The sequence below is a fragment of the Sapajus apella genome, unplaced genomic scaffold (genome assembly GCF_009761245.1).
Source record: "Sapajus apella isolate SASKATOON/1434 unplaced genomic scaffold, GSC_monkey_1.0 scaffold2, whole genome shotgun sequence".
Taxonomy (NCBI): domain Eukaryota; kingdom Metazoa; phylum Chordata; class Mammalia; order Primates; family Cebidae; genus Sapajus; species Sapajus apella.
This window is the reverse complement of record NW_022436942.1, coordinates 61,922,816-61,941,022: the sequence shown is the minus strand read 5'-3', so window position 1 is coordinate 61,941,022 and position 18,207 is coordinate 61,922,816. Positions and strand designations below refer to the sequence as shown.

Genomic DNA, 18,207 nt, shown 5'->3' with positions numbered 1-18,207 from the left:
GGAGATCTGATGATTTTAAAAACGAGAGTTTCCCTGCACAAGCTCTCTTCTCTTGTCTGCCACCATGTGAGAAATGCCTTTCACCTTCCACCATGATTGTGAGACCTTCCCAGCCACATGGTACTGTAAGTCCAATAAATTCTTTTATAAGTTGCCCAGTCTGGAGTATGTTTTTATCAGCAGCGTGAAAATGGACTAATACAGATGACATTCCACTCCTCACCACTCTCAACTCTCAATAACTGTCTTCTCCTCTCAGTTGATGAGCTCCACTTGTACCTCATGGAGAAACAGACACAGGTAACAGGAACCACCTCATCTCCTCACCCTGAGCTTCACCACTTGCTTGGGTCTGAAGTCACGGATTCTGCTTTCCTTGTTTAACAAGTGTCCTAACAATTAGCTAACTAACTAACGGACTGGACTGACTCATTAATGGACTCACTAGTTCATCACTGACTGACTAATAGACTGACTCTACGTCTGCTTCTATCTGAGGCTGATGCCTTAATCTGGGCTCATGTTTTCACCCTATTCTATGAGATGTGCCTCCCTCAAAACTTGTTACAACATTGGCACATTACCCTTCTGATATGAAAGGAGAAGAAAAGAGAGATCCCTCTCACCACCTCCTGTGTTTTCCTCCTGTAACCATCTACCTCCTCTCCTTCGGGATTGGCTTCCTCTCCTCTATCAGAACATACTCACCAGAACAAAAACATGCCTTCAAATTACTCATCTTGAAAAGAGCCAAACTCTCTCTCTTACTTTAAGAGAACCCATCAGGTATATAGATGGACAAAGACTGGTTATGAATTAACTCCTGTACCTGAGTGTTAGGTACAGATGGGTTCATGTATCAGTTGTTCTAGTTTCATGTAGGTTTATAATTTTCCAGAATAAAATGTTATAAACAATGCTTCCTTTAGTCCGCATCTTTCTCCATTACCTACCCCATTTATCTGCACAGGGAGATCTGTGCAATTGTTGTCTATGTTTCTATTTTCCTTACTTCCAATTTTCTGCTCCACTTCTTTCTAGGCTCTTGGTCCCACCTCTGCACAAGCCTCCACCCTGATCCAGGTCTTCAAGAATTGAGACCTTGAGAAGGCAGTGGTCATTTCTCTTCTCTCCACATAGGTGACATCCCAACATGCTTTGCCTGTACGATCACTCCTCTTGAAACATTTTCTCCTCTTGTCCTCTGTTGACGCTATTCTTGATAAGTGGTTTTCCTTCCATATCGTGGACTTTTATACTGAGCCTTCTTTTTAGGTATTTCTTCCGTTGCTTAATGGCTTAATATCCCTGCTGCCTGCCCTCTGTTTCTGCCTCTCTCGTCTTGTGCTTCAGCCAGTCCCCTGTGTTTAAACAGCATCTCTGTGCCAATGACCCCTACATTTGTACCTGTGTTATGACCTCTCCTTACCTTCAGGCTTCCATATCACTGGCAATCTCCATCTGAATGGCTACCAAGCAATTCAAACTCCAAAATACATTCCCTGTCCAGTGATTTCTCTCCCCATCTCTCTCTCCAAGTTGGTCTCAAACTCCCGAGCTCAAGCAAGCTCCCTGCCTCGGTGTCCCAAAGTGCTGGTATTAGAGGCATGAGCCACCGTGCCCACCCAGCCCCAGTGACTTCTCATTATACTCATGACTACAGCTCTAGCCAAACCACACTGGTCTTTCCTGGTCTGCTGCATTCGTCTTTTACCTGGTCTTCTTGTGTCTGCTTCTGAACCCTTATGATGCACAGTCATCACAGCAGCTAGTGTGAGATTTGAGAGGCAAGCCAGACACTGACATTGACCTACATGATCATCCAGTGGCTTTCTGGTCATAACTGGAATAAAATATAAGCTCCACAGCATAGCCTACATGTGGAAGGTGATCTGGCCCCTCTCACCGCCTGCCTTTTATTCCCTGTACTACAGTCACACTGGCTACTCTTCAGTCCCCAGAACTTGCCAAGCTCTTCCTCATCCCAGGACCCCTGGTTTGCTCTTCCTTTTGCTTATATATTTTCCCCAAGATCTTCATGTGGCTTCCCCCTTCTCAACATTCAGGAATGAACCACTTCTGCAGAGAGGCCTTGTCTGATCACTACGACCCCTTGCGTCTCACCCAGCCTCTGTTCCATCAACATGCTTGCCTCCTGCTGTAGTCTAAATGTTTGTGTTCCCCACCCAACTCTCAATGTGATGGTATTAGGAGGTGGGGCCTTTAGAAGGTCATTAGGTCACGAGGGCAAAGCCTTTATAAATGGGATTAGTGCCCTTATAAAAGAGAGAACCTTTTGCAATTCATTAGCATGATATTGGGTTTTCATTACTATTCTATGAGATATGCCTCCCTCAAAACTTGTTACAACATTGGCACACTACCCTTCTGATGTGGAAGGAGAAGAAAAGAGAAACCCAAGGGAACTCAGTTGTCCCTTCTACCAGTGAGCAAGAGGTACTATCTATGAACCCGAAGCAAACCTGTAGCAGACACAGAACCAGCCAGTGCGTTGATCTTGGACTGCCCAGCCACCAGAATGTGAGAAATAAATTTCTGTTGCTTATAAGCCACCCAGTCTCAGGTATCCTCCATGCTGTTAAAGCAGCACAAATGGACTAAAACAGTTTGAACCGGGGGCTAACTCAGGAAAGCCAAAGTTTCACAGTCCTTGTTGGTGGGACTGGAGCAGAAAGAATTGTTCTTGGGCCAGATTTAGCACCAGGACTATTTTGTTTGTTTAACCCAATATTTAAAAGAGTTTTTCGTAATTAATTACCATCATTTAAAATTGGTAAAATTTACATACAAATTCATCAAATTTTCATTTCTTTTAAAATATCAGAAGTACTGCCAACACTGGGCTGACATTGCCTAGAGCACTAGTCAGCTGGAGTACGTGTTTTCCCATTACAGCAGCAATACGATTTGGGTCTTCCTATTGATATTCCCCGCCTGGCCCCTGATGGCCTATAATTTTATAAACTTGCAATAGAGTTAATTCCTGTATATATGTATGTATGTATGTGTGTGTATGTGTGTGTGTGTGTGTGTGTGTGTGTGTGTGTGTGTGTATATATATATATATATATATTTGAGACAGTGTCTTGCCCTTTTGTCCAGGCTGGAGTGCAGTGGTGTGATCTTGGCTCACCACAACCTCTGCCTCCCAGGGTCAACCAATTCTCCTGCCTCAGCCTCCTGAGTAGCTGGGACTACAGGCATGCACCACCATGCCTGGCTAATTTTTGTGTTTTTTAGTAGAGATGGGGTTTTGCTATGTTGGCCAGGCTGGTCTCGAACTCCTGACCTTGTGATCCGCCTGCCTCAGCTTCCCAAAGTCCTGGAATTATAGGTGTGAGCCACCATGCCCAACCCAATAGAGTTAATTCCTAAGGGAATATGCTGCTGAGAGAGAAGCAAAGGACCTTCAGAATCTCCCAGGTCAGCTGTATCAGGAGTCATTCATCCAAGACAAGGTGGCCATTTTTTACAAAACGTGAATGGCCCATGGAAAAACTGCTGTGAAAATGAAGCTTCACAGCTCAGACCCCATCATTTCCGTAGCTGCTGCTTTATTATCCTTACATAACTCTTTCATGTAGAGGACACTGTTCTCTTGGGGAGCTTGCCAGATCAACACAAGGAGATAATGGGAGCCTCAATTGGAGAAGAAGGGCTTTAATTACAGGGCGTCTGCGCTGTTCTCACGTCAACAGCTGGAGGCTCTCAGGTGGGCAGTAATACAAACAGCAAAGCAAGGTGTTGGGACTGAGCCTTATAGGAAGAACGAGCACCCCAAGAAGTGGTCAAGGATGCAGGTCTCGAGTTAGACAGAGATAGGCTCAAGTTCTAGCCATGGCACATACTAGCCCTATGACCTTGGGCAAGGACCGTCACTCCTCCCAGCCTGGTATGTTGAACTGTCCTAAGGACTGGATGCAACTGTGGTTGCAACTTATTTAGAAAAACAGTCTTTACAGATGTAATTAAGGATCTTAAGACAAGATCATCCTAGATTAACCAGGTGGGCCTTAACACTACAAGTGTCCTTGTAAGAGAAGACAGAGATGTGGACGTGAAGGTCACGTGAAGACGGAGGCAGAGATTAGAGTGGTGCGGCCACTGGCCAGGAGTGCCTGGAGCCACCGGAAGTTGGAAGAAGCAAGGAAGGATTCTCCCATGGAGTTCAGAGGAGCACGTCCTTGCAGGCACCTTCATTCTGGGTTTGGTCCTCTAAAACTGTGAGAAAATACCTCTTTCTTGTTTCCACCCACCCAGTTTGTGGCCGTTTGTTATAGTAGTCCTAGGAAAGAGGCACAGCTGGAGTCTCTTTGTCTGTAAAATGGGCTTAATAACAGTTCTTACCATATATTGCTGCTAGAGAAATTAAACTAAAGGATGACCCCTAAGCACGGTGGCTGACCCCTGGTAAGCAGTGGATATGAATGTGATGTCGAATCAGCGTTTCAGAGTCCTAGCTGACCACACTAAGTGCTCCAGATGTGACAGCCTGGGTCAGCAGGCTTGTCTCACCCCTTTGGAGGTGCCAGGCCTGGGACAGTTAGGCTCTGAGCAGCAGTAGGTGATTAGCCCAGTTCGAGACTCAGTGATTAATGGCTGAGTAAATTCCCACTGGGTTTGCATAACATGGGTCCAGTCTGCAGTCAAGAGTTATAAGAGAATCAGAAGATCCTGTCCCTGCCAATGGAGACAGGAAGTGTATCAACAATATCCTACAGACTGGATGAAGAAAGGCAAAACCCAGACTGTTAGTGGTAAAAGGAACCCCAGGGACATTTACAACCATCCAAAGAAACTGAGAGCCCAAAAAGCAAACCAGCCGAAAACCCTAGAGTCCTGTGGAACAGGGCTGGGAGGAATCTAAATGGCTGTCTGGGTTGATAACCTACCTGTTGCTTTATTCCTGTGGTTAAATACCTTGAGTTATAATAAGCTCATTACCTCTCAAAACTCTTATCTCTGGACAGTTCTAATGAAAGAATTGAGTTGAATTGAAAGAAATCTGTTTTCTTCTAACATCTATCAGGTAGTCCTAGTCCTACTGCTTGGACTTACACAGAACAAGAACAACCCTTCTGTTACGTGGCAATTCTTGAAATGTTGATGGCAGCCTCCACCCCCCATCCCAACTCCTCTTTAGAGAGAAAGAGAACTGTGAGAATTAATGATGTGTGCCTGGACATGGGAGACACAGTGCCTCTACCCCCATATGAACTCCTGCTCCATGCAGGGCATCTAGAACCCGATCCTCTGTCCTAAGGTAGAGTTAACATGTAGAATGGGGGTGGTAGGGGACATGGAGGGTGGTTGTGGTGTGGGAGTAGAATCATCTTCCTTAGCCTGAGCTCTAGGCCTCTGTGATAACATAACTAGCTTTTGGAATGCTACACTATATTGCTGACTTGTAGTGTACTCACCATGAATTCCTACGTGTAAGTCTAGGAGAATAAGGAGTGGAAAGTTGCTGTGGGGTTTACCTAAGGTGGCTCCCTGGAGGAGGTAAGCTTTAAGCATCACCTCAGAGGTGAGAGATGTGCTTGGTGGAAAGGGGGAGAGGGATCTTTTTATAAGAGTTGGCAATGTGGATGGGGGATAAGCAAGTGGATGGACTTAGCTCCATATGCTGCAGCCAAAGGGGCAGGCTGGGGGCAGCAGACCGTGCTTTCTCCTGCAATGCAGCGTGCCAGAGAAATGAGCCTCACAGCCAACACACAGCTCTGAGGCCTCCAGAGGAATATTTCCTCAACTCTGCATCCCCTAGAAGTTCAGTGGGAGGCTCCCCAGGCTCTGAGGCTTGAAGGGCATCAGCCCTAGAGCCATACTCACAGTTAAGCAGACATTGATGAGTGTGCAGACCTTTCCGTCTCCAGTGTAGGCTGGCAAACAGTTACAGGCAGCCTGTCCAGGAGCAGAAGGACATGGGGTCATTTCACAGATGGATTCTGTACTGACCGCATGTGCCGGCTCTTAGGCCGGAATTCTGTCATGGTAACATTAGGAGATTCTATATCTGATGTTGGTAATATCTATTTTATGATAATTGTCACCTTATATTTAATATTTGAGTGCTTGGCACGTTTCACTTGAGCACTGGGATCTGGTGCACATCCTATCTTTGTTGCCAAGATATCTTTTTCTCTTTAATGTTCTCACCCTATTTGATCCCTTGCTTTCAGGTACTCGCCCCTTTTCTCTCTTTGATTGAAGGTCAGTTGAAGGGAAGCCAAACTATACCCCACTCTCCTTTATACTCATATCTTGCTCATCTGCACATGCTGAGCTGAAAGGCACCAGTGCTAGAAGCCTCATCCAAGGAAAATGAGCCTCATCCAAGGATCATCCAAGGATTATGGGGAGGCCTTTGCACCCCACCAAGGTGTGCACGTAGAAACAATCAATCAAACCCATTGGTCGGCCCAGGAAGTTGGGTGGAAGCTTCAAATTGAGGGAGGGGACACCACCTGAAGAAGCTGAGGACAGGGCCCCATGTCCCATGTTTGCGCAGGATCACCCAGACACTAGGCTGAAGCCCAGCCCATGCTGTATTCACTGATGTCCCCAAAGGAAGGGACACCTGTGCCCTCCCAAGGGGCAGCTTTTCTAATTAACACAAGAGGCTCCTATGTAGCAGCAAGGGCCCTGGGATGATATCTGCTTCTTAGAACTTTAACTTATCAGCGGTGCCAAGCAGGGCTACACGGGCAGGTTCTCCCTGTTCCTCTTACTCTTTCTGCACAAGGGGCCCCAATATCAGCTCAAAACTCTCCCAAGACATCACCATCGAATCCCTCTTCAGCTAAGGTCATGTTCTCAAGAGTTCAATTCATCCTCCTTTACTGCCTCCTAGATCTGGATGAGCACTCTTAGAGGTCCCAAGCACCAAAAAGTTTACAGATTGTCTCCTATCTCATATGTAGTTTGAAATAAAAATTACCAGCTGGGTGTGGTGGCTCACGCCTGTAATCCCAGCACTTTGGGAGGCCGAGGCAGGTGGATTACTAAGTCAGGAGTTCGAGATCAGCCTGGCCAACATGGTGAAACCCTGTCTCTACTAAAAATAAAAACATTAGCTGAGTGTGGTGGCAGGTGCCTGTAATCCCAGCTACTTGTGAGGCTGAGGCAGGAGAATCACTTGAACCCGGCATGTGGAGATTGCAGTGAGCCAAGACTGCACCATTACACTCTAGCCTGGGTGGCAGAGCGAGACTCCATCTCAAAACAACAACAACAACAACAAAGAAAGGGGAGTATTTTGGGGGACTGTCTAGATGCTTCTGGAATCACATGGTATTTGCAGACACCTACTTCTCCCTACCCTGGGGAAGCCCCTTGTCCTAGTACCCTTTGTTTTCCCCATTTCAGCTCATTCCCAAAGAAGGGCCTCTTGATTCTTTCAGAATTCCCCTATTTATTTTCGGCTGCAGCTCCTCCAAGGTCCATTCTGTCTCTTTCTCTCAGGCCTGTGTCTAAGGACCTAGGAGTTTCCTTCTAGGAAACCTAAGGGCCTGGGAGAGGTGGCGCTCACCTGGTTGGGTCCTGTCTGTGTGCACTCTGCGTTCTTGTCACAGCCACCGTTGTTTTCCAAACACGGGTTGATTTCTTTAAAACAAAAAGTCAACATCTGGCCTATAAAGTCTGGTTTCCAAGTGAAGCCAGCTTGAGGGATGAGCTAAGATGGTAACTGAGGGGAGCGGGTGTCAAAGCATGATTCAGTGTTCTGGAAATTGTGAGACAGAAATAACTGAACTGGGAGGGTAATGGATTTGGTTTCTCAAGATTGACTATTCCCGGATAGGCCAATTCCAGCAGAGGCATTGTCTATCGGCTTAAATTGGTCTGTGGAATAAATCTGAGCATTTGTAGCAAAGTACTCGTAACCACAGAATCGTGGAGTCTAATCTAACAGTGCTATGAATGAAGAGAATTAGGAATTAAAAAACAATCATTTGCAACTGTCATTATATAGATTGGTTTGGGGAAGAATCATCAAAAGATGCTAAACTCAGCTGGGTGCAGTGGCTCATGCCTGTAATCCCAGCACTTTGGGAGGCCAAAGCGAGTGGATCACAAGGTCAAGAGATCGAGACCATTCTGGCCAACGTGGTGAAATTTTTGTATGTTTAGTTTTTTACTAAACATACAAAAATTAGCTGTGCGTGGTGGCACATGCCTGTAGTCCCAGTTACTCAGGAGGCTGAGGCAGGAGAATTGCTTGAACCAGGAAGGTGGAGGTTGCAGTGAGCCGAGATTGCACCATTGCACTCCAGCTTGGTGACAGAGTGAGACTCCACCTCAAAAATAAAAAGGAAAAAATGCTAAACTTAGTAGTATATTTTGATGGGGAACAACATATCTGCTTGGTGTTAAAGTGTCTCCCCTCTGACTCCTTATTAGTATCAAAGGAGAAAAAAATGACTATACAGTGGAGACAGCACCTTGGCTGAGTGGTCAAAATTAACATCACACACAAAGGGCAGAAGGCAAGCTCATGCCTTCCTGAGACAGATGCAATATCACTCTGTGACATTTGGGCCTTGAATGCATAACCTGAATCTAATAACAAAAAACAACAGACAAACCCTAAATAAAGGACATGTTACTAAAGAAAAAAAGTTGGGGTGGTAGAGGATATTATTCCCAAGTGTTAATGTCATAAGAGACACAGCAAGGTTGAGGAGCTCTCCCAGATTAGAGGGAACTCAGGGACATGACAATGGAGTGCAATACCCAGCCCTAGACCTGACACGCACGGGAGGAAAAAATGTCAGAAAGGACATTATTATTAGAACAATGAACAAAGTTAGAATATGAATGCTAATTAGATAAAAGTTTTACATCAATAATAAATGTACTGAAGTGGATCACTGTGCTGTGGTTATGTAAGAGGTTGTCCTTATTCTTAGGAAACATACACTCCAGCATTTTGGGACAAATAATATACACAGATTACTCTCAGATGGCTTACAAAAATGTGTGTGTACAAAGAGGGCATATGATAAACAGGCTAAATGTTAATGAGTGAATGTGGGGAAAGAACAAGTGGGTTCTTCTAACTCTTTTATGACAACATTTTCCAACTAAACTGTTACATTCAGACAATTTACTATGGTATACCTTTATAGAACAACAGTGTGTGGACATGTCAATAATGTTAGAGGTATATTTGTTTATAGGGAGAGTTACTTTAATATATTGCTAAGGATAGTAAATACTGTATATTCTGAGATACATTTTTTTTTGTTAAAAAAAATGGGCCGGGCGCGGTGGCTCAAGCCTGTAATCCCAGCACTTTGGGAGGCCGAGGCGGGTGGATCACGAGGTCAAGAGATCGAGACCATCCTGGTCAACATGGTGAAACCCCGTCTCTACTAAAAATACAAAAAATTAGCTGGGCATGGTGGTGCGTGCCTGTAATCCCAGCTACTCAGGAGGCTGAGGCAGGAGAATTGCCTGAACCCAGGAGGCGGAGGTTGCGGTGAGCCGAGATCGCGCCATTGCGCTCCAGCCTGGGTAACATGAGGGAAACCCCGGCTCAAAAAAAAAAAAAAAAAAAAAAATGCATGTAGGCATAGCAAAATGGGGTAATATGACAATGGTAAGAGCACTATCTTCAGAATATTTTCCCTGGTGTAAAAAGTGAAAAATATTTTCACTTTTTCTACAGTGAACATGTGCTACTTGTATAAAAAGGAACCAATTAAAGTTTAAACATTCCATCATCGCCATGACGCTTAACTGGAAAATGTATCTCCTTTTATCCTTCCAAAGCAATTTTTAGACATTACATGCCTTCATACCATGTGCTCACTTTTCCATGCCCTTATACTTTCCTGCCCTGGCAAGTGGAATAATGACCTCAGTTTTGTGTCCTAATAATCAGGACGCACATGTTGGAATCGCTTAATAGGGATCTGAGTCTTACACCATTTCACCAGTGGAAGATGGAAGCACACCTACCCAGGCACACAATGCCGTCGCCCGTGTAGCCTGCTTTGCACACGCACACCCGCCTTCCTGGGGTGGTTCTCTGACAGTCAGCCTTGGCAGAGCAACCTCCATTGATGATCTCACAGGCGTTGATTGCTACGGAAGATGACACAGAGCAGAAGGGATGGGAGAAGGGAAAAAGCCATTGATGCATTTTTCCTTAAGTCATTGAGAAATGGAAGATACTGCAAAACAACTTGGGCAGGCACTGTATGAAATATGGCCACTTCCCAAAAACAGAGAGCAAGAAAAACATTCGTTATTTGCCCTTTCTAGCTGCTTTTTTTTTTTTTTTTTTTTTTTTTCCTAGCATTCTCTACACCTCCTACTGCAGGACACACCTGGGGACCAAGGTGAAGCTCCTTGGACCTCTGTGAGAATCCCCGGAGTAAGATGGTTTGGAAAGCAGATGCATGATCATTGTCCAGCACTGCCACAATCTGGACCAAAGCCTGACGGGACATAGTGCTCGAGAGAAAAACGACCTTAAGATTTTCCATTTTTTTCTAGCACCAGGTGCCATAAGAATATTAGCTTACATTTATTGCATGCTATGTGCTGGGTCTGTTCTAAGCACTTCACAGGTATTAATTCAGGTTACTGTCCAACAACACAGTGAGGGAGGTTTCATTATCCCCAAGTTGCAGATAAAAATAATAATGCAAAGAGCAGTCAAGAAACTTTCCCAACATAACGAAAGCAATAAGCTCTTAGGTTCAAACCTGAGGAGTCTAAGATAAACTGAGTTTTCAACGGCTGCATTATTCTGCCATTGGATAGAGAGAGCTCTCTTAACCTCAAAACCACTCTGCAAGGGAGGTAGTTTTAAGTTTACTTTACAAATGAGCCAACATCTCAGTGCAGTTAAATGACTGATCCAACGCCACTTGGGTAGTTGGAAGAACCAGAGCTCAAATTCTTTTCCAGTCTACTCCAGAGCCTTAATGCCTCAGCCATACCCTAGGCCAATCAAATTAGCGAGTTAACTTTTTTTTTAACGGACACATATAATTGGACATATTTCTGGGGTATATAGTAATGCTGTGATGCATATAATGTATAAATCAGTGTCATTAGCATAGCCATCATCTGAAATATTGATCGTTTCTTTATGTGGGTTTTTCAACACAAATCGGTGGTTTTCAAAGCTGTCCAGGTGATCCCAATTGTGGTCAAGGCTGTGAACAGTTGGTTTCCTGTCCCCAGGCACAAACCACTGCCCTATTACATGTGATTCACCATCAGTGGTTGGCACCAGCTGCTGAGGCCCATTCAGACTGCAGGAACAGGAATCTCTCAATAGCCCATGCAAGCCTGGCCAGCCCCCAGCAAATTCCCTCCTTCGCTTGCCTTTGCAGATGGTCCCGTTCCCTTGGAATCCTGCTGCACACTTGCATGAAGGTATACCATCTGTGAGAATGCAGCTGCAACGAGGAAGGGCAAATAGGGTTTGCAGAAAAGTACACCACCTCCCACCACATGGCTCACAATGCCCCTGCCCCCCTGAGACACTCAGAGGTCCCGCCTAAGGCTTGGGAGAGGAGTCCAATTTTAGCTGCCTGTCCGCCACAGGCAGCTAAAACTGTACCCATTTATCAGGTAAACTACAGCATATATATATATAGGCATCAGTTCAGAAATAAGAAAGGTAGCTACCAAGCTTTAGAGAGCCACAGATGTGCTAGAAGCCATGCTTCACGTATTATTTTGTGTCATCTACTCACTGTCCAATAGCCTCTAGCAAGTGGGCATTACTACTATTCCCACTTACAAATGAAGAATATGAGGCTTTGGAGGAATTAAACAAGGGACTCCAGGTTGTGCGGTAGTGCAAATGACAGAGGCTGACTTTGAATTCATGTCTAACTCCACTACTAGGTACTAAATTAATTAAGCCTCTCTGGAAGTCAAGATTATGAAGCCAGGCTATGCCTTTCTGTGAGTCAGGAACAATGTTTATGGAGACCGAGGCCCACTGGGTTTCCTGAGCCTCCTTAAGAATCCTGGTGGCTTGGACTGGGGTAACAGTGGGCCTTTTTGTATATGTGCCAGGTAAGTCAGATGGCAGCTTGCTGGAAAGCCTGGATCTGGCTAGTTGATGGTGGCCTCTTCAGAGATATTTTTAGTTTCATGCTTGAATATATCCTAAACGCTCAGAAATGGTGTCAGGAAACAAATCCCCTGAAGATAGATGAGGGTAGACCTTACTGGGGGGGAAAATCCCCTTTGCATTGTCCCCAAAGGCGGCTGGGGCTACCTACTTGGCGCTGGTGTGGCACGTCCCATTGCAGTCATCTTTTTTGATCACTGAAAAAGAGAACCAATTGCTGTCTCAGCCCTCTTACTAAATGTCACCTGAGGATTTTCTTTTAGTACTTTGTGCTGGGAAAAGCTACTTCTTTGGAAGTGATAGGCACGTAAAACTATGAGACCATGTCAATCCTTTTTTATACTGGCTGCCATGAAGCTCAAAGCCAAATCTGAAATACATTGATGGTGTCTTCTGTTTGCCAGGCCCTGTGCTAGGCAGTGAGGATGCAAGGGTGAATAAAACATGGAATTCTCACTGGAATGTGAGCATGCGCTCTTATGGCCTGGGTGTTGATGTGTATCCCTCTCCTGGGTTTTGATTTTCCATTTTATTTGTGTTTCCTATGCTATTCTTTCTAGTTTATTCCTAATTTTATTCTTTCCTATTTTTCATCATTTTGTTATGGAGAGCTATAAACAAGCAAAACTATAATTATAAATAAAAGATGTTTTTGCATGTGTAGAAAATCAGGGCTTTGTACCCAGCAGGTACAAAATATAATTTGTGAATTAACATGTAAGTTTCCTGGACACAGCATAGTTTGCTGCTCTTGGATGCCTACCTAACATATTTCCTGATAGGATAAGATCCAGAAAGAAGTCACTAGAGATGAGGAAAAGAGTACTCTTAGGCAGGATGCTCATGCTAAGAGCTTTTGGGATAGAAATCTTACCTGGCTGCGTCATACAGGAGGTCCTGAAACTGAGGCCTGCAAAAGTGGCCTGTTTTGTGTCAGAGGGAACATTTTCAGACTCAAATGGGCTGGAACGGAGGCAATTTTGTGCCTGTGTCTAATTCCTTGAGCCTAAACAATCCGTTTCTATTCTCTTCCTATTGGAATTTCGATCATGTTTTATGTCTTCTCTGGAACCTGGTCCAAACTTTTGAGCCAACTTCAATTAATTGATAGCAGGTTTATGGTGTGCTACTATAAGAAGGGTTGGGTGCCCCTGGCTGGTCTCAGAGGGGGACAGTGCCATATATATATATATATACATATATATATATACTTTTTTTTTTTTTTTTTGAGACAGTCTCACTCTTGTCACCCAGGCTATAGTGCAGTGGTGTAATCTCGGCTAACGGCAACCTCTGCCTCCTGAGTTCAAGTGATTCTCCTAACTCAGCTTCCCAAGTAGCTGGAATTACAGATGTGCGCCACCACACCCTGCTAATTTTTGTATTTTTAATAGAGATACGGTTTCACGGTGTCGGCCAGGATGGTCTCAATCTCCTGACCTCATGATCTGCCTGCCTCAGCCTCCCAAAGTGCTGGGATTACAGGTGTGAGCCACTGTGCCTGGCTGGGAGTGCCATGATTGATTATTGATGTCTGCTGTGGGCTTGGGAGCAGTGAGTTTGCACACAAAGAAGTTTTCTTTCTTGTTATAGTCTACAGGCTCTTTGCTTTGTGCTCTATGCTACAATTTTTGCCGTCTTTTACTAAACATTTGTTTCCTTTTCTAGACTGGAAACTTCCTGTGTAGAGTGTGCACTGGCGACAGGGATGGGAGGTAAGTCTGGAAAACTGGGTGAGTGTTTATTGGTGAATAGCCTTTGTGCTCCATCCTGCTAAGGAGTTAGGAATTTCTTCTGCAGGCAATGAAGAACCACAGCAAGTTGCCAAGTCTTGGGGAGGGGTTGGGGTGAGAAACACGATCTGATCTATGTTTTGGAAAGTTCTATCTGGCAGTAACGTGGAGTATGGAATGGAGGAAGACAGGACAGGAAACAAAGACTCTGAGGCTACTGGTGAGCGGGGAGGAGGAGGAAGAGATGGATTGAGAGATGTGGAGACATGAGTAAGTTAGGTATGTTAGTGAGGCACAGGGAGGCATGGAGGCTGAGTAGGGAGGTTCCTAGATTGGGTGACCAGCTACATGGGTAGTGGGATCCTTCTTCAGAGTAGAGAAAGCAGGAAGAGGAGAGAGCCTATTGTATTTATTCTGGGGATTCACCTAAAATGTCCTACTGTTTATGTGACCCCATTGCTTTCTGCTTCCCTCTCTCAGGCTTTAGGAAGTCTGACTCTGTATGCTGACATTTGACACCTGCTCTAGGATATTTCTTTGGCTTGGGACCGTTCAGACTTCCCAGTTCAGCTTTTCAACTAACCTTCCTTCCCAACGCCTTGTTGCTCACCATTAAAAGGCGGCTGCATTTCCTTGATTTTTGCATTGCCTGGAGCTCTGGGCAAAGATGCCCCCTCTGTCAAGGCCACATCCATGGAGCCCCCTTTAGGCTGGCAGGCACTTGTGATCTCCTCCCCAGCTCCCATCCCAGAAGAGGAGAAGTCTCTGATACCTGCTTCCAGGGGTATTCTCTTCAATCCAAAGTCAGAATGATGTTTCTTAAGTGCAAAATGTGATCCTATTGCTCCCTTGTTGAAAGCTCTTTAATGGCTTCTGTTGGCTTTAGTGGAAAGTCCAACCTCCTTAGCCTTTCACCGCCTGGCTCCTGCCCACTGCTCCAGCCTTTTCTCACCAACGCCCCCTCTTACAGTCCTCTAATTCTGCAATTCTTTGATTCCCTAAATGTGTTGAGCTTTCCTCATGTCTTTGTGGTATTCCAGGTGCTTCTTTCTGCCTGAAATTCTCTTCCCTTTGATCACCCTCACCTGAAGCACATTCAACACAATCTACTCCATCAATGCGATGTGGCGGGGGTAGGAGGATATGGGCCTTTCAGACACTGTTGGCAGGAAAATAAATTGCTGTTTCCTCTGGCGGACAACCTGGTAATAAGTAGCAAGATCTTTCCCCAGAGTACCAACCCCTGACTCACAAATCTCATCTCTAGGAATTTGACTAAATGAATATGGTTATTGTAGCAGTGTTTGAGAGAGCAGAAAACTGGGTCAAAAAAGTATAGCATTTTGTGGAGATTAAAAATTAATGAGATTTTTCTATTTTATTCACATGGAACGATATCTATATATATTGTGAAGTGGAAAAGTAGGTTACTAGACAGTATGTAGAGTGTGATTCCCTACATATATGTTTATATACCTAGGGAAAGGTTGGGAGCTTAATATAAAATATCAGAAATAATTCTTTCCTGTCTTGGGAGTATGAGTAATTTTATTTTCTTCTTTCTGTTTTTCTTTATTTTATAAACTTTTTGCTGCAAGAAAGAATGGTGTTTATTGCCAGAAGAAGTAATCAAGGTGCCATTTCTATTTTAGAAAGAAAAATGTAGCTGCTGGGAAGCAAAGCTTAGAACAGATTATAAATGCTGAAGGGCTCACTCTTACCTTCATCACAGTGCACTCCTCGCCAGCCCACATCACAGTCACAGGAGCCATCTCCCAAGGGTCCTTGGTTGCACCTCCCATGGACGCAAGAACATGCTAAGTGGAAAAACACCTGAAAATCATCAGATTCTAACCCATGTTCAATGACTCATTTGTCATTTACTAGCTTTGCTTTATTGCACTTAATTCTTCAACTACTTCTAAGGAATCATATTATTTAATGGGAGTCTTGAATCACAAAAAGGACAGGAGTGCAGGAGGCAGAATCTAGCAAGTTAGCAGGTGAAGTAGCTCTAGCTTCAACGAAGTGGCTCAGACTGCAGTTTTGGGACAATGCAGCATTGAAGATCTGTGACCCAAGCAGTGTGAGAGTGTCCTCAGTCAAGGTTACCTGAGGATCCAGGTGTGGGGCCCCTTTTTATGGAGCCATGTTTGCCCTCTAAGAGAGGACTTTAGAAAGAAGCCCATTTGACATTGGGTTTAAGTCTGGTGTGGCACTGCGTTCTTCAGTTACACAGAAGAGCCTCTTTGAGAACTCGATGAAAGCTACAGATATCTTTCCCCCAAAAATGTATTCAGCTTTAGCAGTTTGCTGGACCCCATGAGGGCCGTTCACAGATCCCAGTTTAGGAACTCATGCACAAATGCAGGCAGATAATTCTTCCAAATAACACTGGAAAAAAATCGACATTTTATTTCCTAGTAAATATTACATGGCTCAATTATAATGATTCAGTTATACCGTACATTAATTGTGTCTGGCTTAGACCAGTTGAAGAGAAAACAGTGATAGCCAAGTTAAATGTATGGTTTTTAGTACCAGCTAGAATAATGCTTTGTTAGGAAACCCATTCTCCCAAGTCAATCCTCTCACAGCTGTGTGTTCCTGGACACAAGGAAATCCGGATGTGAGAATACAGATGACTTGGCTCAAACGGATCACTGTTTTTGCAAAAATGACTTAAAGCGTGTGTCTTGCTGCTGGTGAAATGAGGGAGTGATTCTCAGGTAAGGAAGAGCATGATCTAAAAGCAAGGCTTTGGAGTCAAGAAAAGTGTACGTTCAATCCTCAGTTCTGCAACTCATCAGTTGTAGCCTTGGGGGAAATCATTCAACCTCTTAATACCCTCATCTGTAAAATGGGCATAGCAATACACAAGTACCTAAGGTTCTTGTGTGGATTCAATGAATAACTTGTGCAAATCTGTTTTTCAAACTATCGAGCAATGTCTGCAATGGAAAGTTTAGCCATGACGATTAGTGTGCACAGGCAAACATAAAAATGCATTTGGGCCGGGAATGTCACTGAACAAATTGGAAGTGAGTTGGTAGGTGCAGGTTAATGACTGAAAATGTTTGGGAACACTGCAAATGCAAATGACAATGCAGATGTTCTTACAATTCACAGTGATAGCAGCACGTGGGATTCCAGCCCACCTGGGGAGACAGGCCAGTTAGGGAGCATGTGCGGGATCACTCTTTCCCCACACATTCCTGGTTGGCTTCAGCAGCCCAGGGGCCTGCGTGGAGAGGAGGGTGCTCACCTTGGTCACAGCGGATGCCATACTTGCCCTCGGTGCAGGTCTCGCAGGCCGTGCCTTTGAAGCCGTCCCCACACTCACACACACCTGTGCCGTTCACGCCATCCAAACAGATGCCATTACCAGAGCAGACATTCTGGGTGTTCCCTGGACAGGCCTGGCACTGGGGGCCAAAGAAGCCAGCACAGCATTCTCTCGTCTGAAACAGAAGGACAACACTTGACAGTGCACTTCCACTCTCTGCTATTGTCCAGCCTCGGTGTAGAAATCTTGCTGTGGGGGACTTCATGTGTACCTTGACCTTACATGGAGTGGGTGAGAGGGATGGGGGCAGGACCCTCTGGGGACTGGGTGAGGCTTGGCAATTTCCAGGGGTTCTAGGAACAGGACCAAGGGCTCCACTGAGGAAGTAGGAAAAAGGGAAAGGAAAATGGAATGTCAGAGAAGAGGTGGGAAAAAAAACGAGAAAGGAGGTGGGGCAGCAGAAGAAACTAAAGAATAATATCCGTGATGCTGGAGGGTGGAGGATCAAGGGGCTTCTCCATCCAGACCTGGGCCCCGCCCCTTCACACTGATGTTATTTCGTCTACTACTGACGATGAGGAGGACTCTGCAGCTGAGGCTTTTGGCATTTTACAAACAAATCTGTTGCTGTTCAGGGAAGCCCTGTAGAATATCCGTTTGGGTTTGCCTTGCCTTTATTCTTGAATGCATTAAAACACAAAATCTCACCCACCTCTATGCTCTGCAGCCTAAGGGCCGGATCACCCCACCTCTGCCCAGATAGGCAGAGGTGATGTCTAGTCCTCTGGGAAAGGAGCAGGACAGGAAGTTATGACTTTTCCTGCAAATTCTACAGGAACCCCTAGAGTTACTTAGCTTTGGGGTCCTGTTTTCCAAATGACCAGGTACACCTTATGTTTATTTTGTGAGTGGCCACTTTGTCTCTTTTGCTTACAGGCACACTGACAGAGCTACCCTCTTGTGACAACAGGGTAGCCTCTCAGACTCTCAGGTTTTTTCATCATGCAATTGAATGTGGCAGCTTTTACCCATTTTCTAGATTACAGGGCTGTTCTGAGTTTTACTGC

At 44.9% G+C, this 18,207-nt stretch overlaps 1 protein-coding gene and 2 non-coding genes across 4 annotated transcripts in view; 2 read left to right on the top strand and 1 right to left on the bottom strand.

Moving 5' to 3' along the window:
- Window positions 1-18,207, bottom strand: part of STAB2 (stabilin 2) — a 169,441-nt gene that overhangs the window by 44,492 nt on the left and 106,742 nt on the right. For both annotated transcript variants that reach the window (XR_004275576.1, XM_032299531.1), the window contains exons 38-44: window positions 17,120-17,315; window positions 15,576-15,671; window positions 12,273-12,318; window positions 11,362-11,435; window positions 9,982-10,107; window positions 7,550-7,623; window positions 5,851-5,922 (exon numbers count right to left, since the gene is read on the bottom strand). Coding sequence is in view for 1 of the 2 variants with exons in the window: in XM_032299531.1 (XP_032155422.1) it covers window positions 5,851-5,922; window positions 7,550-7,623; window positions 9,982-10,107; window positions 11,362-11,435; window positions 12,273-12,318; window positions 15,576-15,671; window positions 17,120-17,315 (684 nt within the window). In the remaining variant the exon portion in view is untranslated. The remainder of the gene's footprint in view (window positions 1-5,850; window positions 5,923-7,549; window positions 7,624-9,981; window positions 10,108-11,361; window positions 11,436-12,272; window positions 12,319-15,575; window positions 15,672-17,119; window positions 17,316-18,207) is intronic.
- On the top strand, window positions 492-594 carry LOC116528168. Its single transcript, XR_004258904.1, has one exon. It is a non-coding gene; the product is annotated as a small nucleolar RNA U13 (small nucleolar RNA).
- On the top strand, window positions 2,291-2,394 carry LOC116528136. Its single transcript, XR_004258872.1, has one exon. It is a non-coding gene; the product is annotated as a small nucleolar RNA U13 (small nucleolar RNA).